This window comes from Balearica regulorum, chromosome 4 (assembly GCF_011004875.1).
Source record: "Balearica regulorum gibbericeps isolate bBalReg1 chromosome 4, bBalReg1.pri, whole genome shotgun sequence".
NCBI lineage: Eukaryota > Metazoa > Chordata > Aves > Gruiformes > Gruidae > Balearica > Balearica regulorum.
Window position 1 is genome coordinate 40,695,580 of NC_046187.1, and position 25,117 is coordinate 40,720,696.

Here is a 25,117-nt window from a genome sequence, read left to right on the forward strand (position 1 = left end):
GGGAAAACCAAACCTTTCGTGTGGCACACCATTCCTTTCTATGTGAACCTGTTGTGTGGCCTTTTCCTTTTGTCTCTAAGTGGCTTCCTCCAGGAACATTTAATCACAGTGAACGCTCTCTCCCAGGAGACCAGACACTGTGCTTTCAGAGGTTCAGGGAAACAGTGTGTGCATATAAGATTTCACTCCTGTTGTTCAATTTGCATTGTTCAGGATATTAATTTAATTTTAGATGCCTCACCAGAGTCAGGGAAAAAACCAAACTCTCTAAAATAGCTGATAGCAAAAGCATCTAATGTGCAGCAAATGGCATTGCATTTTGCTTACATTCAACTAAATTAACATTCAGATCTCTGAAAGTTACGAGGTGTATTATTCAACACATCACCAATATAAAGCTTGCTTAATAATGATATTTTGATTATGTTTTTCTAATTCAGGTCTGGCTGGATGACAATATGAAAATAGTATTTGACAATGACAATAGTATTTGCCTGAGAACTAAAATCTGTCTTAAATCACGTTTACATTTATTCCTCTGTATAAATATATTATTCTAATTAAAGACACACCAATTCATTCTGTTGTATAAAATAATTTTCTAAATTGAACTCAAGATAAAAATTGCTTTACTGATGATAGCAAAGTCAGAGCTTTCAAAATTTCTACATGTGGTTAGGAAACTGAGTTGAAACGTGAAAACTTGGTGTCAAGCAGCATTGCACAGAGGACACTGCTAGTTTAGACCCCCCCCGTTAGCACCATCAAACAGTGTCAAAAGTGACAGGTTTGTCTTCAGAGACACTGTTGGTGCCCTGAGAGCCACTTCGGGACTGCGGGCTCTCCCCACACTATGTCACCTCGTGGTCTTGGCTGCCCAAGGCCAGCCCAACTCCATAGCGGGGCTGACCCCATCCACTGCATCAGCTTGCCTGCTTGCCCACTGGCAGCAGCCCCACTCCTGCTGCTGACAGGGAGGACTGGAGGGGGAACCTGAAGATGCGGGTTGGGCTGCAGATGACCTGCGGTGGGACAACAGACCCAGCCTGGTGTTTGCAGAAGGCAGGCTGGAGTGACAGACAAGTTGGGACCATACCAAGTACCTGGAATGGGTGTGAGAGGAAAGGTGTCATGTACTGGTATCAAATTGGAGAAAATTAGTCTGAAAATCATTGGGACTTGACTAAAAGTCACAGTAATCTGGGAAGAGGGGAAAGGATTGAGCTTGGATATGCTGCTCAAGAAGCTGCAAAGTGCAGAGATGGCTTGGATGTGTGACTAAATTAAAAGGCTTGAGATAAAAGGTGATCCTGGACTGAAGGCATTGGAATGATCCTGATGATAGGAGAGATGCCGGGAAAGGCACGCATCTGTGCTAGTTTGTTACAACACATGGCATTTATAACTAGGGGGAAAAGAGGAAATGGAAATTACTAAAACAATGACTCTTGTGAAACTTCCAGTTAAGCAAGGTTGTGCCTGACCCATATTTGCTTGGGTTATCTGAGCTGCTAAAGGACCGGCTGGATCCTGGAATGTGTATTTTTACTTGAAATTCTGAACACTTGCACATGATGAAACCACCATGTGCTATTGGTGGAAAACTACAGCACTTTCACCCAAGCAGTAAATAAAAGTTCGGTCACTAAGCAAAACAAGAAGCCTTGGAGATCTGTACAGTTAAAACTGTAAAAAAAGATCTGTACATGTTGCCAAGTATCAGATGTTTGGGATGATAATAACCAAGGGACTAGAGATCAAAACATTTCTTTATTTTTTCATTTTGCTTGCTTTGTACATCTGGCAGTGTCAGGGTATTAATAGTCCATTCCGCTACATCCCCTGATCAGTTACTTAATGCTCGCCATTCAAAACCACGTCTGATTAACAAGGAGCAGAGAGCAGTTCTGTTAGCACATCCACATGCCTTTGCATACCAGAGATTTTCTAACAAACACAGCTACAGAAAATTATCCACAGACTTAAGTGAAAGCAATCAGAAAACCTTTTACAAATCAGAGAATGAGCCGCGAAACCCACACAAATTGCAAGGGACCTTTGGCCAAATAGTTTTATTTGTAATCATAGCCTAATTTTGCTGGATGTTTCTATTTTTTTAACATCCTTACATCAGTTTTATCTGTCAAAATTTTAGTAAAACTAAATACTGATATTCAAATCTTCCAAACCAGATGCCATACAGCAGAACGAGGAGGGTGTCACACAAAACCAATTCCAACATAAGGTGTTGGAGGAATGTATCAGTTTGGATTAAGTAATAATGCTTAAGATCACCTCAGGTGCAACTTCCTAAGTAACTGATTTCCCTGTTTCCCAACACAAATGGAAAACAAAAACTAGAAAAAAAAAAAGAATTAAAATCAAACAAAAGCATGGATTTGATGGGAAACAGAACATTATTGTTTTGAGTATTTTAAATGTTTCTGAATTGGAATGAATTCAGTAATGCAATGTCCTGTCAAAAAAAAATAAGTAAATTGTTTTTCAATCTGTCATTTTTGCTTTTTTAGCTGAAATGATCTAAGGAAACATCCACTGTATTGTGCTTGCTTTTAAAGTGTTCTGATGAAATCCAAATATTAGTAAATATTTTCTGGAGATGATTTTGATTGCTGCAAGAGCTCTATTTAGCTTTTTCACAAAGCTTCTTTTATAAGGTCAGCCAGTCTCTTGAAGGCCTGCAATGACACAAATATGGTTCACGTTTATATTCCAGCATTGCTTAAATAGGCAACACATGAAACCTGTAAAGCTACTAAAAACCTACCCTAACCATATACAAACTCAGTATTTTATACTGCGAAAATCTGCTGATATTCTGTTTTCCTTTTACAACAGCGTGTATGGGCTCCGACTGGACAAAGCTTTCACTTCTCTGATAGAAAATAAAAGGCAGACAGACAAATATATATATTGATGTTCAAAGGTTATTCAGAGTTCAGATGCAACTAAGCAGTTGTACTGTTAATACAATAGTGATCCCTTTTAACTTAATATAAGGGCCTACAGGCTCCAAAGGTGAAAGAAAAGGAAGAACAGTTGAGTGGGGAAGCATATAAAAGATACAATTTGACTGTCAATAGTGTGGTTATGAATTACTTTTACAAAGAAGAAGGAAGAAATGGAAGAAATACAGAAGAAGAAATAGAAGGGCAACAGAAGCGCTTATCTGTTACGAACCTTCATGGCTGAATGAAAGTATAGCTACAAATACTGAACTGTTTCAAGCACCTGAATCAAATAAATATTAAATCTGCACAAATAAATGTGTCCTTTCTTCCCACTGTTTATACAGATACAGCCTAATAACATCCAAAATGTTCCTAAAATACATAGAAGATTAGTATCTGAGAAATGAAATGCAACATATATGTAAATTGTATAAAAGAAAACAATAATCTTTCTTATAAAGAAGTGGCAACACACACACAAAAGCAAGCAGGTAATTCAATCTCAGGAATGGAAAGTCTGGTCAATAAAAGATACATGATGCCTGCTAATGCTAAAACAAATAGCAAAACTTAACTGGACTTCAGTAAAGCCTTTATGAATAATGTCTGGGAGGATTAGGTGTGAGATGCTATAAGATACACAGAAAAATTTGAAGTGGTCCTAAAAATTTGGTACCTTTCAGGTCATTTGGATATGAGTACCTTGCCTAAGAAACAGCTAATACTGTTTCAAAAGTACTGCTTAATCACCAAGAACTAAAAAAACTACACTAACATTCAAGAAAACACATAAGGAGAGGTAAAAATAAGGGAGCATTATTATGTGAGAAACTGATTTGATAAGAATGTAAAAAAAATCTCACTTACCAGATCCATCTGGGCTGGAGAAGACAGAGAGAAGGAGGCTCTGACATAAGAACTAGGCTCTGAACTATTGATATTGAACGCTCCTCCAGGAACGAGTAACACCTAAGAAAAATTGATTAGCCACCCAGTTATCACCACTTCTACAGTTTTGAAACACTATGTTAAATTAAATTTGAGAAGGCTCATTGCTGAAACACTGGTATCAGAACATGGCTTAATATATTTCTTCTCTTCAAAATGAGAAGCCAAAAATAAGCAACCTGGAATCAGACTTTTCATAACAAAATCAAAGGGCTCTTTGGTTTTGTTTACCTAGGCTAGTGGGTTACCAGGGCTGGCTTATCATCACAATGTTTAGAAGCACCAGCGAGGTGGGATGTAGTTTACTTGGTACACAGTGCTGGCTCTTATAAACTGCAGAAAGAAAATCTCACGTAATTTCTTTTATCAAAAAGATTTAGTGGACAGCCATCATTCATATATGAACATATATTAATATTATGTTTATAGTATACCTGACATTGTACTATGTATTATAATGGTTTAAAATTAAGTAAGCTCATTAAATACCTACATCTGAATACAGACAATAAAATATTTTATTAGTGAGTCACTATTTGACAATGCCTGACTTGCAGACTCAATGATGGAGCACAGCAACTTCCCTGCTTTTTTATATGCACGCATATGTGTGGATAGATGTGGTAAATATATTTTATTTTTCCCTTATTTCATTTTAATATCATAAGCCATTAAACCATAGGTCATACTTCTTTCTGCAAAGCTTTTTCCATGATCAGCTGCTGTGTATCAGAAACACCCTTAATTTTGATCCATAAGAACATGCCAGCAGCAGGAGGGTACCATTCTGCCAAGTCTGGAGAGAGAGAGAGAGAGAAAAGAAGGGAATCAAGAAAGAAACTTCTGCCCCACCTTTAACTGATACATCATAGATTCAGTGATGTTATACATTTGTTGCTCCAATGAACAAAAAGGGAATGCAGGCCACAGAGCCAGGATGCCACTTGCAAATTTAAAGTACTCCTAATCAAATCTGTGTGGGCTTATTGCACTTGTGTTGGTATCCTCAACACTTTTTGTGAAAGTGATTGCTCTGAATTACAGAAGTCCCAAACATTAACAAACTGTATTTATTGACTACTTTCAGATCAAGTAAACAATCTAAAATAATTTTTCTGATGCAGTTTCTCTGAATATCACATTGGCTATTAATACAATTTGAAGTGTAGCAAAGCACAAAACTGTTTTCCTTTAAGTTACAGTGATTACAGATTTTTCCCCAAAGAAAAGGAGAGCCCAGGAGTTATGAGGAGGATGGGAATGCTTAGAGAAGATTTATGTCTTAAATTATATATGCAAACTTACTGTATACCTTTTGTTTACCTAGAATTATTTATCTCATTTTGGACATATTTTTGAAGAAGCTATTTATTTGACATCTTCTCCAGCACCTTGACGTATTTAACCATTGTGTATCTACAAAATAAAGGTTTTCCATAATACTATAGTACTATAGACCCTATAGTCTTTTACGTGAGTATATTCTCACAATACACTTTAAGGTAGTCCAGTGCTATTATGCTGTTTTGATACTTGGGGAATTGAGACAAAGAGGGCCTACCAAGGTCAACAACCCGTAGTTGTTCAGAGCCATGTAGAAGAAATACTTCATATATAAAAAAATGGAATTAGCAAGAGTAAGTACATTAATGATTGTGTGATGTCCAAGTACCCATGTCCCATGGAAGTATCATCTAAAGTAGGTGGGCAGTTCTTAAGCTGCTATTGCTGATTCCACTTAGACTGACTAAAAGGAGTCACTAACTGTAATCGCATTATTGTTGGTCAAATTCTTTCTATGCTCTGTGACTAACCACAAAAGAGGACATTTGAAATTGATTTCTGACAAAAAAATTATTATCACTACTGCTATATCGATTGTTTATATCTTTTTTTTTAAATTAAGACCACTAAATCTGGTTATTTCAGACAGATATTTTAAACATAGAAAGTGTAAGAACATAGTGGAGTGAAATATATGCTCTCTGTAAAACTGCTTTATACAGTAATGTGGTGAGCTTTTTTCTCATCACCATCTCCTTGTCCCACCAGAAAAGCATGAACACAGCAGCACTAGATAATTTGTCCTAAGCTTAATATTTAATGTCATTGATTTGCTTATAATGCTTATCTGTCACTTCAGTCGAGAGATGAACTTCAGTGATTTTTCTTGAACACAAAGATGACAAATAGCTAGAAAAAAGCCCAAGTAATTAGCTGTGTTGCACTCACTGACCTTTTAACCACCTGTCAGCAGCAATGAGCATTGCATCCCGCTGAGTCCTGTAGAACTCCACCACTCTGAAAGTAAATTACCAATTCAAAGTCATGATCCCATAGCGCTTCAGAGTCCATTTGTTTCCAAAGGCAGAAACAAAGCTTTTCTGCCTGAACAATCTAAGTGCATGTTTAATGGAAATACGAGCATATCCTAGATGAGCACAATAGAGCATAGTGTGTGCATAAAACTTTGTATATGTATCAGGGAAGTCTCAAATGCTTCACCATGTCTCCAGCAAAGCACTGATCAACCAGACAGAGGAAATGTCTGTGTGGCTGCCACTGAAGCTTTACGTATGTCATGGAAACCCTTTATCTATTATAACCTGTTAGCAATATTTACCACACAGACATACCACACAAGCATACTGAAGAAAATGCAGGACTTCTACATATAGACTGGATATTTATGGATTTGGGTTGAATTTGTGTAATAGGTACATATGGAAATATTTCACAAGGTAAAAAGCAAATCATATGATAAACCTGTCACGACTATTTGACAGCTTCCCCATTTCTAAAGTTTTGAACCTGTCTATCTCCTTTCACACTTTGAGTAAAACTTGGAAATAATTCAACCTCTTACTGGGGAAAATGACCCTAACCCAAGTTTCAACATGGACAAGTCTTGTGCAGTGGCTTTTGTTGGTATGAGATAGCTGTGATTCAGCAACAGGAGACATGACAGAAATGGCTGATACGACGCTCATAAATCAGATGCAAATGGGTTCCCTTCTCTGTAGAGAAACTAAGTAATTTGCATAATTTTACATTTTGATTTTTTTTAATACTCTCTGAACCAATAGCTTTGATTTCTGGATCTATTTTGTTACTGATACCAAAGCTGATACCAAAGGCTTATATAGTTTTGGGACTCAGCCTATACCAACTGCTACATTTTGCATGAAATGGTAAATCTCACTTATGTAGTTTTTACCACATCACAAATTCTGTTGCAAGTTTTTTGCCTTTCTGTTATCATTTTACTTTCATGTTGGAATGAAATTGTGTTAGTGAGAAAAGACTTCCACAAAAACATAACTGTTCCAAACAACATGCTAGCTCCTACTCAAAAGCATGACCTAACAAACCTTGATGAACCTTGTTCAAATGAAATCACCTGGAAAAGATTGCAGTCAGCTGTTGGACTTCATCAATAAGTCACCTGACAAGAAAGTCTAGAAGTTTATAAAGGGTTGCAGCTACCCTCCTTTAACACTATTCTCATTAGGAAAGAGGAAGAATAGTCTTCTGGGTTGAACAAGGATACTTTTTTTTTTGTCTACAAGAAGGTAAGTGAAGAGATGTATTTAGCGTATATTTTTCTAACTGCTGAAAGTTGAGCTAAAGTGTGGTCCATGTTTCCTTTTTGCTCCTATTTCTTAAAACAAGGCAAAGCCAGGACTGGTGTGTCTCCTTTTTTTTTTTTTTTTTTTTTTTTTTAAATTCTTGTGTTTACAGTATGGACAACAGGCAGTTGCTCAGGGGACAGAAGTGGCTGTTACAGTGAGATGTAAGAACTTTTTCCATGCTTTGCTCACGTTCCTGTTACAGGCCTCTGCAGAGTGTAGCACATTATCCACTGAAGTAGGAAGTTTGGGGTTCTAATGGCATTCAAGCATGGCTTGGATGGGGTTGGAACTAGATGATTTTTGAGGTCCCTTCCAACCCAAATCATTCTGTGATTCTATGATTGGAAATGAAGCACAGATACTCAAGAGAAACTATATTCCCCCAGCATAATAACTGAAAACTAAATGTGTGTCAGTCAGTATGTAAGACATGCCTTGCTAAGTTAGACCTTAGCCCAGCGCTCTGTCTCCAGGAGTGGTGATAGAGGCAATGTTTAGCAAGTGTAGGTGAACCTCATAGCTCTCTGTAGTTCTTTCCATCAGCATCCACAATCATTAGATTAAGGATGTTAGAGGGTGAATCCCTGCTGAGTTAGTGAGGCAAGAACTTCCTTTATAGAAGCTGTGCTGACTTTTTCTCAATAGATGATGTGCTCAGTGATCTTAGCCTTTCCTACAGACTCTGCCACCTCAGCAGGGATGAAAACTTTATTCATGGACTTAGAGCTCCCAGAATCCTCTTGAGTTCTGTTCAGATGGGAGCTGCATAATGACTGTTCCAGTGGACTGGCAGATTGTCTGTCTGTAGTGGGAGTTTACATGCCCTGACCTCGTGTCTGTGACTTCACACAGAACTCCTTCAGGACTCTTACATGAATACTGTCAGTCTCGGTGACCTGGCTTGTCCAGTTGGCCTAATACTGATGCACCTCCTCTGACTTCTTTACTGCAAAGAATGTTTTGTGTAGGTAACAAGGAGCAGAATGACAGATGATGGGATTCAGCATATGATATGACCCTACCTGTCTATATGCTCCAAGAAACCCTTTTCTCCCCATTGCTGAAGCAGCTGTGATATCATAATCTAAAGAAATAAAACACATAATCAATACCATATTTTAAACAGGACTGTTCTGCAATCATCAAAAGATATGTAGCTGGATGATTTATTCAAAATTCCACCCAGGCAAGAAATTGCATGTGGGGTCTCTTGGAGCCCTTTATAAACAGAAATGGCAACAGCAACAAGCCATTGTAGCCATGTTACTGCTGTCTCCAAGGATCATGGCAGTGTTCGGAAGCTGGAGCAGGGGGAGGGAAGAATGGACGGATTGCTAAACATGGTAATTGGGGAGAAAAAGGAAGGTAATGTTATATTGCTTTACCTTCCTGCCCATACCAGCCTCTCTGCTTTAATGCCGCCTCTATGGCGAACTAATGGAGTTGGAAGATGGAAGCCATATTTAGATGTGCTCAATGTCTCCTTTCCTTATTACTAACTGTAATGGGACTGTAGTTGGCAGCCTAATTTGTAATGTCTGTCAGCTGCCAGTACTGTTCTAATTACAAAGCTGAAGGAAAATATAGAAACAACTTAAGCTCTTCCAATGTGCATTTTACACTGAGGTTTTTCAAGTGAACCTACTAGAAAGAGATACAAAGTATTTTAAATCTGGATTCTTGAAATTAAAAAAAAAAAATTAAAAAAAATCAAGAATTATCAAATTCTTGATATCTTGAAAAAAGGCATATTAGCTGTGCTTTCTGTGCACTGAGACACCCTCTAGCTCTGGTTGTAATTCCTATGGTGGTCTCCCTTCTTTTGCCAGAATTCACAATGCATGTGCTTGTTATAAGCAAAACTGCAAAAGCGTAGAGCTGCTTGATTTTGGTTTCTTAAGACTTGAAATATGTTATCTTCTCTAAATACAATTCAGTTGGCAGTTTGGTACTTGCCTGTGTGAAAGTGCTGGTGTGCATTGTTGAAACCTGAATGTGTAGAATAACTCTGTCGATAAGAGGCTTGGGACCTGTCAGAAAACCTATTCTTAACCTAGAGGAAAAAAAGAAAAAAGTTACTACAGAAATGCAATGTGCTAATACTTTGTGTGTTATGGTTTAACTTATAACTGGGCAAACCTGTAACCATTTCATTGACAGTGTAAGGATCTTTTATGTATTTAAGTTTATCTATATCTTAATACTGCCCTAAGCCCCAGATTTATGCAACTTATGAGCCAAGCACCAAAGTCATGAAATAAAAACATTTAAGGGTTTTTAATGCTTATAGTTGCTCTTAGTTCTGAGACTTCAGGACATATCTCAGTTGTAAGCTTTCCTCTGCAACCATAAAGATTACATGAATCAAAGGGAAGGAAAGATAGGTTTTCACATAATGAAAAGTCATGAATACTCAGGCTTTATGAAAAACAGATGGGAAGTGGCAAACAGCTTTACTCTTTCACTCCCTTTCAGTACTGCAGAATAAATGGAATTTAGACTGATAAACCAGATTCTTATTCGTGTTTCAATGCTTATGACCCATGTTTGCAGACTGGCTGAAGTTCTTTGAAGAAAAATAGAACCAGTAAGCTCATATGTGTCTTTGACAAAGATAAAATTGCATCATGCCTTTTTGCAGTGTCATTTCTGAAAGTGCAATCACGCTTAGTATCATGTTGTCTCCTCCCTTTCTTGGGGATGGGGTTATAATCCACTAGCTGCCAGTGCAGAATTCATATTACTTTCTTATATCTATTAGAATAATAAACAAAGGCAAGTTAAAAATCAAATATGTTGATTTGTGTGAAATGCAAATCAGCCAGCTTAGTTTTACCAGTAGGTGGAAACAGCCTGAAAGAACTGTAAGGCTAGAAAATGAGAGATCAGCATAGCCCTATGAGTAGTTTGTGGAGAATGATGCCACTATTTCTCTTCTGTATTACAAATTCAGGGAGTCTGCAGGAATGGTAAGAGATAGAAGGAGAAATAGGAAAAGACGACAGAAAAGCTCCTAGAAGTTCCAGGAACAGGGCTGGAATCCAGCATCTGTCCTTCTGCCTATATGGTGTCTGCAAGAACAGGCTGCCTGGGGAGAGTGGCTGCACTCTCAGTATCAGAAGAGAAACAAAATCTGGAGTTAAATGACTGCCAAGAGATGACATGAAAAGTGAGGAGACTGAGAAAAGCTGTGGATCCAAAAGTACATTCCAGAAATGGACAGGTATTACATGAAAAAACACTATGACATGTCTGATCATTTTGTATGAAGTATTAGTCTTGTGCCTTAACTGAACAGGCAATGCTGAGCAGTCTGAAGCTGGCCTTACCCAGATGAGAGAATTTTAGAGAAAGAGTCAGTCCTGATAACTCGGCCATCCACATCCATTGAGAGGAAAGTTGGCGCCCATGGCTTGGAAGAAAAATAAAAAATAAAATTCAAGGTGCTAGTAAGGATTAGATGGAATTATTTTCTTTACTATGAAGACATAATTAATTTCTTAAAGAAATATTTTGGTAATAAATATTTTAGAGATGCATATTCCAAGGGAAAAAAATGCAGTAACTTGCTGACAAGTGATTGTTTAGGCTAGCTGTCTGAGGTATGAGTACAATATTCTATGAAAGTCATCAAGAAATCAGCCTTGTTATCTTCTGATGCTTAGCCTATTGTTCAGCATAAAGCGTTCAGTTGAAGGTTTGATATAATGCCATAAGAGAGAAATAATGATTTTGCTGCCAAGACTTTTTTAATGGAATAAACAGAAAGATGCTAATATGTAACTTTTAAGATGGGGCCCTGTAGTTTTTAGCTTTATCTTAAAGGAAATCAGAAGATATGACTAAATTTGATCCGACTTCATGCTTTTTCCTTACCAGGAATTCTACTTTTACACCTTTTCCGCTTATGCACTCTAACAAAGCTATACAATTCAATGAGTAAGTGAAGCAGTTTTATTGCCTCTTCCCATAAAACCATATTTCAAAATAAAAAATATTGAACTTTAGCTTCTACAAAGTTTTACTGCTTTATAAGATCAGCTCTTGTTCCTGAAGTTAGATACTTTTGCAGTCTGCAACTGTAGATCTATATGTGAAGACAGGTCAACACTCAATTGTTACCCATTTGGGGAAAATTTACATGAAGGAGGGAAGCTGCCTGTCAAATAGTATACCATCCTGTGCCATCTGGGAGAACTCTGGTTCTCCAAAAGGCGAAGGGGTAAAAAAGGGATATAGTAGACTGGGAGTAGGCAGTCTTCCACTAAATGAAAGAGATTGGGCTCAAAGGAACATTGAGGCTGCTATTTTCAAGTACTGCTTCAGTGGCATACTTGTTTTGCTCTGGAGGCAAAGTCTGTGCCATGTTCTGACTACTGAAGTAAATTCTGTCCTGTATAAGGCTTGAGGAATTTGAACCAGTGATTAACAGGACTGATGCAATAAAATGCCACAAAGGGGGCAACTGAAAGCTGTAAGGCCTAGCAGTCTATGCTACTACCTTGGTAGGACATGAAGGGGCATGCAGGAAGATGCATGGCTCAAACCTTAGCTCTGTCTTGGACCAGAAAAGAAGGTGTTACTAAGGAGTATGGAAGACAATTACCTTTTCAAACTGAAGAAAGTAGTAAGGGTCATCTTCTATTATGAGGAAATCATATTTTCTTGCAAGCTAAAGAAATGAATAAAAAGTAAAAATTTGTTAAAACATAAAGACGCTGGTAAATTCAGTTCTTCCTATACTCTGGGCCTATTACCAGAACCATATTATGATCCTATGGATTGCTCATTCACGATATACAAGGCCCTACCAAGAGAAGCTTTCAAATGCCCAATTTGGACATCAAGCAATTGTAAGAGTAAACATGGTACCTGCAGTACAAGGACACATGTATATAACTGAATGTCTATTCCATGTAGTGTTCAAACTGTGCAGAAAACGTGCAATATTTCTGGTTTGAAGCCCATGGCAAAGATACCAGCCAGCATGGGCTACTACTGCAAAAACAATTTATCTAATGCATAGTCTGCCTCTGAAGAGTTGCCATGAAAGAGGTCCTGCTAGAAACAAGTTCTAGGAGGAATGTCTTCTGGACCAATAATGGGCCCAAATGCCACACATGGGGTATCCTCAACTGAAATGAGAGTGACATTTATCCATTTCCATCTACAAGGTTCACAAGGCCCCAGTTACATACCTGGTAAATCTCCTTCTTGCGCTCTGTGGTCAGAGAGTTTCCAGTTGGGTTGCAGCCATTTGGAATAGTGTACAGAAATTTCGGGAGGTGGTGGCTACGATTTTTTACATCATCTGGGCTCCAAGTAGATAGAATTTCTTTTAGAGCTTTTGGAATAATGCCGTGTTGGTCACTAGGAACATTAATTATGTTACAACCCAAAGGTCTCAGCTGTTGATAGGAAGGACAAAACTGTCATAATCCCATAATTCAAAGGTTTTCCTTTTGACATTGGCACTGTAAAATTTCAGTGATAGAAAGTCTTTCTGACTTCATAGCTATCACCTCAAACTCCTATTGCTTGTAATTCAAAAGAAAGTTTGCCTGAATTTGTCGTGAAGCTTGTCAAACTTACTGCATTACTCTTATTTGCCCTGTTGAGCCAACTGAGAAGAAATGGGTAGCTCCCATGTTTAACTGCTGCTCTTCTCTAGGAAATCACACATGGTTTTGCAAGCAGAAAGGGATTTTGTGGATTTGAACTATTTTCTCTCAGGACTCCTCATGCTCTCACCACAGATAGTAAGTTCATAGCACCTTCATTTCCTACTCACAATTTACACTCTGCTTTAGTGGAACTGCCAGAACTATAAGCTACTCCTCACTGACAAAGGGCAAAGAATCTGTTCTCAATAGATATATTCAGCAATACAAGGGACAATGAAATGATGCTACTGCAATGACATGTTGACAGTAGTATGAAAAAGTATAGGTAAAATACTAACAAAAAAAGCATGCTGTTTCCCCTCTGTGGAATTTCAATTTGTACCATGTAGTGCCCTGCATTTTTTAAGTAAAAATGCAAGTTGCTGCATTGTCAAAATATGTTTGATTAGACAAGATATACTCAACACAGCAAACAATTTTTTTATGCAAGGAAGACTAGATTGAAATTTTGGTGTATTATCTATCCTAACCCTTCTTACAGTTCTTATGCATTTTGAGCTGACATGTAATTATATACTGATTAAATTGCTTTTCAGAAGTAAACTTAGTTATTTTTCTGTAGTTCTTCCTAATTCACATCTTCATATTCATATATGGATGTATCAGACCTATTCCAATTTTATGCTATTTATAGCTATGGTATAATCAGATCATGAAATACTTCAGGTGAACCTGCTGACATGTTTAAATACCCACTTGTTATAAATTTGTTTCAACCTGACTAGGTTGCGATGGCTTGGCTTTCTGATCCCAAATGTCACCTTAGCCCTTGAATGAACTAGGATTTGGAAAAGGAACTTCTGTCCTGGGAGTAGCTTTTATAGAACTTTCAGTAGAAAAGCTTCTATGAATTAATATTTATCAACTTATCTGGACTAACACTACAAACTTGATTCTTTGATATGTTTTCACAGTAAATACGGACAGTTTATATACACCTGCAGATCAAGTACTAAATTGCTGTTTACTTCAAATCTGATGTTCACAGTGCTTTGCAGCTAAAAAAAAAAAAATACTTACAGCTGCTAGTGTCCCAGAGTATGTAGGTGCATCCAAAAGGATGTTGTCCCCAGGATTAATGAGCATTTCAAACACCTGTGAAAGAAGAGTCTATTTGCTATGCTTGTACACATACTTCATACTTCTGACTTATTAGCAGGATTAAAAATCTTGATTAGGTATTAGTAATTCCCTAGCCATTTAATTATGCTGTCTGGGAGAAAAGCAATGAACAGATGAAAAATCTTCTTTAGAGCCAAATGAAGCTAGGTAATCAGCTAGAGAATACCATTTTGAAACAGAAAGACAGCACTCTGTCATACAATAGAAAAAGTGCTTCGGTTACAGAAAGGATCAACTAAGCAGCTGTGAGACTGGACTAGAAAGGGTAATTATTTAAGGAATTCTAACAGAATTAGAATAGAGTTATGGTAAAGCAAATAATGCACCTCTGTACTTATTACTGCAGTACTTGAGTAACACTTCATGTTACCTTACAGCATATTTTCTGACAGTCTCTTTGGTTTACCCACATATTCATGCAGTCTCGACAGATTAGACTGTTGTGCCAGTTTTATTTCAGTTCTGTTATCTTGTATTGATAATACTGAGACATATATTTAACAAACTACCCTGTATATAGTTATACAGTGGCATTCAATGCTGAGTATAACTGAACTGATGGAAGAATAAACAACTCTCTGAAAGAAATGCTTTTAACATATGGTGCTTTTGGTCTTACTTTACACAAGCCTTCCTGGCTGCCGGTTGTGACACACACTTCCATTTGTCCTTGCTCAGGACTGTAGTTGGCTGTGGGGGGATTATGTAGATTCCGTTGGAAATCCTTTAGCCAAGACAACAGCTCTGGAATCCTGAAACATGGATAAAATAAGGCGTATCTAACATCTTACATAGGCTGAAGCTAGGCTGTTCCTCTAAATCACTGTCAAATCTAGCACACAGTCCTGAGTCTGATTTCAACTGTCATATAGATACACTTAGATGCTGATTTTGACTGTTTTATCAAATGATGAAAATGAGATAAATGTTTCTTATGGAAAAGCAGAGGAGATAGGCCTCTATGGTCCATACACCAAATTATCATACTGAAATCTGGTGTTACTGATTTGCCAAGGATGGAGTAGGGGCGGAGACTGAACAATATCTACTCCTAAGAGTGATCTTGCCACAATCAAATGTGGCAATGACAAAGCTTGCAATACTGCTAGTAATAGGCTGCAGATAATAAGGATTTCTGAAACAGATTTTTAAAATAAGTCTTAAGATCTTGTTGTATGTTCACAAATGGCTGGGTTCATTTAAAAATTAAGAACAGTCTTAACTTCATTGTGTGCCTTTGTAGGCACCTAAATATTTTTGCAAACTTGTCACAAGCCTGACTCAGTCCTGGGGAGTTCATGACTACTAAAGTAATTTAATGATATGCAATCTTTGTACTAAAAATGACAATACTATAAATACCTCCAACTACTACAAGTGGTACATAATGCACATAATAGACTTTAATATATGGTACCAAATGAGAGCAAAACAAATACTCCAGAATGTGGAAACTATTGCAGTGCAGTATCTTTTAATGTGTTGCAAAACACAAAATGATTTCTCCTAGTGATTTGAGATTCTCAGAGCCAGGAAATGCTCCAGCTTGAGAATTACTACTATTAGGGCTTTTAAAATTACTCATCTGCTCAAAACTTTCCACTTCAACTGAAATGTTAATAGTGAGGCATATTAAAAGAAGTTAAACCTGGTTTTGTCAAACAGGTTTTACAAACTAGTTTCAAACACAGGTGGATTAATGGAAAAATAAAGGATTTTATGATCTTTGAAATGCAAGCAGCTGTGGCAGATACCCTGCTGAGGCTGAGTACTGGAGAGCTCTCTTCATCAAGTCTTCCTCAATCTCAACAGCAGTTCCATGTCCAATGGCAACAGTAGCCCTCTTAAATGGGAAAACATTAGGGTTTGGTGCCCCTCCAGCCAGAGAGATGAGAGATGGAGGAGATTTCTGCATCAATTCAGCTAGAGTAAAAGGAAAATACTTTGGTTACAATTTGATTATTGCAACACCGATCATATCCTTTAGTCAGTATATAATAATGGTCCAGAGAAGTTTCATTTTTCACTTTATTTTTTTAACTATCATGAATTTAAAAGGGTGACAATTTTTTTAAAACTGACCTTTCTACTTGGATTAAACAGGTGTTGGGGAGGGAGGCAGACACAGACAGGACAGACAAAGCAAACAAAAAAGCTATTTATAATTTATTTTAAAATAAAGATTTTTTTTTTATCTGGACTGCTCTACTATTACAAAAACATTTTCTGTTGTCTTTTAAGTGTAAAGAATTTAAAATGTTAATGATCTTCTGTTTAGACTGACTTGGAATCATTTGCTTTGTTTCTTACTCAGTGTCACTTCAGCTGATATGGCAGTAGTGCAGCTACACTGATAGTTATGTCTATGATTAGCTTTTTCATAAGAGAGTGGGAATGTTTCTGGCAGCCCAACTTTAGTGGCAGAGGCACTGTGTAAATAATTCGGTATGAAGAAAATTTTAATAGCTCTTGCTTTAAAGTCAGTTTCACAATCATTCAGGCCCAATCTGTGCAGCACAGACTGGACCTTAATCCAGAAAGGGCACTTGATTGCATTAAATCTAAAAGCTCACAATATGGCATTCATGCTGGTTTGACAGTTTTACATCAGATATGAGAGGACAGGTGACACCAGATCTGGCTTAAAGCCTCCTGTTAATGAGTTTATTCTCCACTACTTATTAGCGAACTTGAGCATGGGGGAGTTAATTCTTATCAGTTCAGCAATATGGGTCATGTCTGTGACTTTTGGTCTGGTAGAGAGATTTACTTTGTCATGAAAACTGCGGCCTCAATGTGTGTTGCTGCACAAGGTGTGCTACTTCATATTTGTGTTATGATGCATATCAATGTATCACTTGACAAAACATAGAGACTGACTAGAGCAAATTAGTTGACTTAGCTGTACCTGTATGAAGCATTTCAAGTGGAACAGCAAATGCCAACCCCTCACCAAGAGAGGAAATCGACCCCAGAAGGCTTAACTAGTGATTTATGTCTCATGCTCCGATTGTGTCAGGTCCCTGTAGGTTTCAACTGAGTAAACAAGTAGGCAGTTAACCTTTTCTGTCTGTCACACAGAAGACTATGTAACACAGTAGCCTAAAGATAGTGTAATATAGAAAAGGAAAGTGTAGTAACACTGAGGGTGTGGGTGTAGTGAGGAATTCGTGGACAATGACAGGATATAGGAAAGCTAGGTGGAAAGAAACATTATACTGGGACTGAATTTCAAGTCATTAGCAGTTGCTTGTTCCTGGACAATCAGTGTAATAAATTTCAGTAGCAAACTGTGCCAAAAGCCCTGCTTCAGAGGCAGTAGCAGAGATTTTTCAGACACGTGTTGAAGTGACAATACTATGTCTTCTGTATGGATGGGTTTCTGAAATGGTTCAAGGCTTTATTCTTTATACCTGCCTGGCATCTCAACTTGACAAAAGTCAAACGAGTTAACTGGCCTTGCCTGTCAGCTTACAGCAGGGTTTTCTTTCAAGCTTTTTCAAGTCTGTAACCATGATACCCCAGCAAAGTCCAGAATGATACCCCTCCAAGAGAACCTGTAAAGAACAGATGTATACTCACTCAGAAGTCTTATCGGAGATGCTTTTCTTGCTGCACTCACGGTGGTGATGAACCGGGAGTAATTCATATCTATGGGGAAACAGCAATTAGTTGGACATGAAGCTGGAAAAGAGAATAGGAACCCCTGTGCTTTTGTCATGTGCATCTCTTACAAGTAATGCTTCCAATTGGTCATCTCCATAGATGTGCTCTATTATAAATTAAATGTCGAATTACTTATGTTAAAATCAGTGCTGGAATTTATTTTCCTTTTTGAATTCAGGGAAAAGGTTTCTACTTCATATTCATGGGTTCTGTCTCAGCCTCCCAATGACCCTGGCACAGTGAGATTAGGCCAGATGCTGCTGTTCTGATAAAACACAAATAGCAATACAGCTTGGGTCTGGGGAATTCGTTGGTCTGCAGTGAACAGGAAAAAGCCTTTCTCCCCTCCCTTTACTGCCAGCTGTGGAGTTTTAAAAGCAGATTGGACAGATCTTAAACACACATCAGCTTTCTTTTTAATGAGAATCCAGCTTTATTTAGCTGTATTAAGTACTGCATTTAAAGTGCAAGCCATTTAATGACTGCAAGCCATCATTACATGTTACAATGCTTGTCAAGTTAGATTTTTTTTTTAGAAAGCATAATTAAGAATGTCTTTCAAAACGCTTCAGATGAGCATTCTCCCCCTTCTCCTTGGTGCCCATAGAGATTCAGTGGATGGTGAACCGCAGTCCTGCAGGAAGCCCCAAGGTCTGTTCTCACAGGAAAGCTATCTGCTCCTCCGTAAGGAAAGCACAGGAATCAAATGACGGGAAAGACACCCTGCCATTTTGGCCACTGCTTCCAAGTGTGCTTCTACTGAATTCATAGAAAATAATCCTACAGCAACACGCATGTGCTGGCAGTTATTAAAAATGATCTGTCGAGCAAGACTGCTTAAAAAACGCCCTCAAGCTTTCTAAAAATAACGTTCTTAACTTTCTTCCCCTTCAGGCGCGTTTCCCCCAGCAGAAGCACACCAAGGCCCTGCCGTGGCGGTGCTGGCTACATCCAGCGGCTCGCTGCAGCATTTCGGGCATGGCTTCTGCTGTTCCTCCTACCGCCGCCTCCGGCCGGGGGCCGCCAGGCTGGCTCCGGCCGTGTTTAACGGCGTATCTGAGGCAGCGCCTCGGCCCCCTCCCCGAGGCGATTCCCGAGACACCCCAGTGCCGCCCCCCTTCCCGGAGGGGACACTCTGCGGGGACGGGGCCCGAGGGCCGCCCCGAGGGACGCGACCCAACCCGACCGCCTTCCTCCGCTGGCTGCGGTACCCGCTCCGCCGTGGGCCGCGCGGAGGGGACGGTGGCGGCCGTTGGCCGGGCCGCGCGCGCACCTACCGGCAGGACAGCGCGGAGCCGGCGGCGGCGGCCGGAGAGGGCAGCGGCGGCTGCTGGGCATGGGTGGGCCCGCCCGCTCCGTACCCGCGCAGACGGGCGCCGGGGCGGCCTCTGGGCGCCGGGCGGGGCGGTGAGCGGCCCCCGGTGCGGCTCCCTCGGCGCCGCGGGGCGGCCGCGGCGGTAGGTGCCCTAGGCTGCGGGCCGCGGCCGGGCCTGGCCGGTGCAGCTGGCTGCGAGGGGAGCGGGGCCGGCAGCTGGTCTGGTGGCTGCAGGCAGCGCGGCCGTGAAGGTAGCTCGGCTGCGTTTCGCTGAGCGGGTTCGGACGGCGATCCTGTGTAGATTCGTGCAAAGCTCGTAAAACGCACGGCTCCCCCATCGGTTCCTTCTGTGTAATGCCCTAAAACCAAGGGCTGAAGCTCGATAGGTGCGGGGAGAGGGGAGGTAGCCGGGGTGCAGCGTGGGCCTGCTGCTAGCGACGGGGCATGCAAAGGGGGGTGGTGGGGACACCAGAGGAGAACGTGAGACCTCTTGTTTTGTTAGGACTAGCGGACCTGGCGTGTTTGGTCAATACATAATTTTTAAAATAAAATTATTAGTTTATAAATTGTTAAAAAGAGGCAGCACTGTGGAGCAGGAGAACTGAACCCGGTGGTGTCTTGCAGATCTCACTAGGGCAGTGATAATGGAGCAACCGGGGGTATAATTTTCTTTATGCTCTAAGCTTTATAAAGCAGCAGCATAGTCTGTGCTCCCACCACTTGCTGGGGCTTGCTGTTCTGCAACCAAATGGGATGAAGGAACTGGCTTTGGTTAAAGCACAGCAAAAACATTCTAATTTTTCAACTGAATTATGCTTTAATCCACTTTGTCATGTTTTCACTGAAGCTTCTGCTGACAAAAGGGAACAGGATTTAGATTAAAATTTGAAGTAGCACATCTGAAAGTAAATTCCCCCCCCCGGGGCCCACATCAAGAGGATCAGTGCATGGAAAGCAGGATCAATTGTGTTGTGGCATGTCCCTTCCTCTTTGAGTGTCACATGCTGTTGTTTGTGCAACGTATGTAACTTTAGCTGCTCCTACTTAGAAAGGTCCACAGACAGTGTCATTTTCTAGTCATGGCTTTGGACTTCAGGGCTGGCATAGTCCTTGCCTCTGAGTGTAAAATGGAAGAGATGTGTCTAGGTATAAAGCAGTCTGAAAAAACAATGCAAGGACATGAGGCGTGCTTTGTAACATGTAGGCCTTCCTAGCTAGCTTGGAGGCAGGAGAGTAAAAATGCTGGAAGGGACAAGGACTGGAGCATTTCTAGGCTTTAAATCTGCAAATCACCAGGCTTTAAGGGTCCCAGTGCCACCTTTTAACTGGCACCTTCCAAAACCTGCTCAAGGCAAAGCTGAGATATGAGAGTGAAATGGCCCTAGAATAAAAGAGGAGGCCCATAGCAAGATACCTTTTTTCTTCTCTTACTTGGATGACTTTGTGCAATGTTCAGATCTGCTGAAAGGCTCCATAATTAGATGGAGTGTATCCTTCCTAGTTTTCAGTGTAGGTGAGGAAGGATTGTTTGATTTGTTGGTGTGTGAATGTTGCTACACTGAAAATAAAATTTTGTTACAAACTTTCATAGCCTGAAGAATTTCACATTTAGTCAATTACTTTATAATAACATGATGTACAGACAAAAATAAAAGTTGGATATGTAAATATGAAATAACCTAGAGAATGACACCCTGTAAGAAAACCACCAGGTATATTGACTATGTCCCCAAGCAGCCATAAATGGAGACACACCAAACTTCTGTGGGGAGCTGACTGTTAAAACACCAATTGAATCTGAGCTGGGTTTAGTGTAATCTTGTTTTTTCATTTCCAGGCTCAGTGTTGCAGGTCGTGGCACAGACTGAAGCCTAGAGAAGTCAAAAGAAAGATTTGCATTGACTTCTGTGGGCTTTGGTCTCTTAGCCAATTACAGTGTCATCTTACTGAAACAAATTAAAAAAAAATTAGAAAGTATACAAATGTTTGGATGCTTATACTCACTGGATTCATATGGCAGATCTGTTTATATTCCTTAGCAACCACAAGTTGAGTACTCTGTTTTCCTACTGTGTAAGAATAGTTATTTCCTTGCTGTCTTTGTGTATTATGTCCACACATAGAACAATAGCTATTTGTTGCAAGTCATAGATAATTCATGAAGCATTGTAAAGCCCACATATGGTTGTTTCTAATGAGAAATATCTCCTGTCATCTTAAAATGTACTCTGCGTCTCCCCAAAATCTCTACACGCTGACGTAAGCTAGGTCCAGTTATGTGTTAAAGAAACAACCAACAAACAGAGCAAAAAAACCCGAAAGCGATTTGACTTAAGAGAACAAGGAGATCAGGCAAATAATATTCCTGCACTATTTCCTTCTCCCCTAAAGACTTAAGAAATACCAAAACAGTATTCTTTTTAAGAGGACCAAGAGGAGAGCAAAGAATTGAGACAGTAAACACCAAAATTCAATCGAGATGCTATTTTTGCAACTGTATCAATTTTAGTGTAAAGTGTAAATAACCTTAAGAAGCTGCAATGTAACCTGGGGTACTGTAATTTTTATAGTTTTAAAGCATGTTTATTGTGTAAGATTTGTTGGGTGCCCTATTTGAAGTGATATTTTCGCATCGATTAAATGTAAGTCTATGAAAAAATATGACGCTGTCTACAGAGGACCCTACCAGAAGGGTTAAAACCTCGGTGGTGGTGGTCTGAGCAATGCAAAGGTTGCCTCTGAGCAGCCCGGTGTGTGGGCTCGCACTGGCCCCCGTTGCCCATAAGATGGCGCATCCGCACTTCGTTTCCAGGTAATGAACGCGAACCCAATAAAAATTTCAGATAAAATCATATTGGCATATTTTATTTGACTGTAATCGCTTCACCGCAGGCAGTTTCTGAAACTCTGAAACTCCCACCTGAACAGCCTGGCTATCTGCGTTTCAATTAATGGGTTAAATTTCGGGCAATAATACTTGTTACTAGTAGGAGACAACAGAATTAAAAAGTGGCACTGTCAAAATAGCCTTCGATGTGAAGGTGGAAATGTTAACGTGACGAATTGGAATGGCTGCCCATGAGAAAATCACGTAAGACCAGAAAATGAGTAAGTGTGAGATCAGCCATTTTAAACATCAGAAGCAAATTGTCACTGCCAAGGGCTGCCTTCCGCAAGAAAAATGCTGACTTTGGCAGTACCTTTGTGTTTGCAGAACACCCTGCATGCAGCAAACCATCACAGGTGTGCAGTAGTCAGGAAGATCTCAGCAGTGCAGAACAGTTTGAATCTAGGATGTGAACATCCACTGACATGGTTACTGTAAAGATCAGAGGTACCTCTTTTTCCTGTGGGAAGCTAAAACTGCTAGGAGAGTGCTGGCTCGGTGTCTAGAGAGAATTAGTGGAAAGATGTGAGGTTAGTTGTCCTTTGGCTTGCAGATTACTTGGGTAATTTCCTGACTCTTTGTCTGTCTTCAGTGTAAGCTCTTGGGAAACTAACTCTTCTGTTCTTCCTTTGTGTAGTGCCTTTTTCAGAGAGACCCTGATCTTGCTGGCCCCTAATCAGAGCTACTGCAAAACAAGTAGAATGCTGTTTGCTCCTCTCTCTCTTTTGAAGCAGCTACATAGTAAAACCTGTTTATAGTGTCTTTATCCAGGGTTTTAGAACTTGATGTGTCCCCAAAAATGGTTGAGGATTTAGGGAACAGTGAAGAAAGATTCTCAGTTACAAATCCTGCTGCCTTTCCAAATAAAATTAAACAGCAATCTAGGCTTGCCTATATACTGTTCATGCTTGTTGACCATGGCAGTGTTTGGAGGATGCTGTTATGTCAGTCAGCTTTTTGCTGGTGCTTGTTTTGTTACTTTTTTTTTAGAGGCTGGGTCCTTATTATACTTCAGAGACTGTCAGATGAAAGTATCGGGGCATTCATGGTATTCATAATATTCATAGCAGCTGTCAAATGATACTGTCTTAGAGTGAAAGACTCACGGTTCTGCAGAGTGACAGCTGTGGTTTGTATATGTTTGAAGCTTGAAAGGTGGTTTCACCCAGGTATGTAGCAGTCTTACTCTCTGACAACCTTTTTTCCTTTTTTTTAGCGTACAGGGGCTGTTGTCACTGCTTCCATCTTTACCTTTGTCCAGTCAAGTAGAGAGGAAAGCACGATATCTAGAAAAACACAGTTATCTAGATATTTTAGTAAAACTCTAGAAAAGTGACTTTCACAGTAATGTATTCCTCAAAAGCAGTTGCTTGTTCCAGAATGTGTTCCTTTGATAGGATGTCTAAGACAATGAAATGCTTTCCTTAGACATGCTTCAGACACTCCTGTGCTTTAAAAAAAAAAAAAAAAAGCCAGGAGTGATATTTTTCAGATCACTTTGTCCATGCTATAGAAACTGAAATTGGATGGAGCAAAGATCAATAATGTATCCAGTTAATACACTAACATATCAATGAAATGAATCATAAGAAATGAAATGACTTCTCCTGACAATCTTGAGATAAATGCTGTTCCATAATACCTCAGTCTTGTCAATTTGAATTTATATTATAGGCAAACAGTTGCTGGCATGTGAACTTTATTGTGTAAATCTCCCAGGAAGTGGGTACTCACTACTACTTGCAACAGACGTTATTCCCTGGGCTTAGCCTTTATTACCCATTTTCATTTTGTGCAAGCAAAATAATTTTTCTCCTCAGCTTTGTATGTTGTTCCGTTCCTAGCAAGGTCACATGTTTTAGTCTGACACAAGAGTGGCATGGAATAAGGAACAATCCTAAAGGCAGAATGAGATCATGGAAAAGTGAAATTGTTGCTTCATTCTTGTCATTGCCTGGACAAAAGATGTTTCTCAGGTGTGGTGACAACTGGTACTGGAGATGTTGTGTTTCTTTGTGTATTTTGAAGTTTGTCTATTCTATTCAACATGGAATAATTTGGTAGTTTTGCATCTAGTCTTCTTCAAACTGCTTTTTGTTGTTGTTAATTCTCGATTAGAATTTGGCCTCTTGTCATGAAAGTAAGTTTATCTTGACTTGGGCATTTATCTACTAAATTTTAATTTCTGGGCCTTGTTTCTATAAACATATAAAATAATTCAGACTATTCCTCTGTATCCTACTGCAAGCCAAACTTTACATTCAGCAATTGCGATAGAATTATGCTTCTGTTCCATTAGGTTTTGTTGTTGTTAAGAGATAAGTTTCTTCAGTTCATGTTCAAGTTACATCTGTAGTAAAAGAAAATTATGTCAAGTCTGAGAACAGACGTCTACATGTTTTATCAGAGCAGGGTATGCATAAGCAAGATCTTCATATCAATCAGTCATACGGTGGTTATCTGCCTGCAGTCATTGCATGGTTCCAGAGATGATACAGAATTCCTAAAGCAGCCTGAAGCTGCTTCTGTCACTCTGAATATACAGGGAATCTGGGGAGATTGCCTGATGTAGCTTTATCGCCTTTGAAGCGTGCAAATTCTCTCCTGTGTTATGTACCCCATAATATCCAGTCTTAGCTTGATATGCTTCACAATTATTGCATGTAACTAGGACTCTTAAAAACCTTGGAAAACTTTTGGAAAAGTGTATTTTGTATTTGTAGAGACTTATTGAATGGGCCAACTCCGTCTCCTGCTTAACTTCACTAGTGGCAATATTGTTCTAGTATGTTTGTTTTGACATATTGTAGTACTGTGTTTGGCACATCATGCTTACCTTGCTGTTGGCCAATGCCTTTAAGATTCAAACCTAAAATAGATGAGAAGCTTCA

General features: G+C 39.4%; 1 protein-coding gene across 2 annotated transcripts; it reads right to left on the reverse strand.

Moving 5' to 3' along the window:
• Window positions 1–1,751: 1,751 nt before the first annotated feature.
• AADAT (aminoadipate aminotransferase) lies at window positions 1,752–19,664 on the reverse strand. Of its 2 annotated transcripts, none has more exons than XM_075751879.1 (14): window positions 19,302–19,664; window positions 17,941–18,009; window positions 16,113–16,281; window positions 14,978–15,110; window positions 14,257–14,331; window positions 12,751–12,960; window positions 12,159–12,224; window positions 10,882–10,964; window positions 9,509–9,605; window positions 8,575–8,636; window positions 6,157–6,221; window positions 4,610–4,716; window positions 3,840–3,941; window positions 1,752–2,699 (listed from the first exon to the last, which is right to left on the reverse strand). In XM_075751879.1, exons 1-14 carry the CDS (start codon window positions 19,360–19,362, stop codon window positions 2,658–2,660), a joined length of 1,341 nt encoding a protein of 446 aa, XP_075607994.1. In that variant the 5' UTR covers window positions 19,363–19,664; the 3' UTR covers window positions 1,752–2,657. The 2 variants fall into 2 exon arrangements, with proteins under 2 accessions (XP_075607994.1, XP_075607995.1); XM_075751880.1 differs by lacking the exon at window positions 19,302–19,664 and adding an exon at window positions 18,913–19,024.
• Between the last annotated feature and the right edge of the window lie 5,453 nt (window positions 19,665–25,117).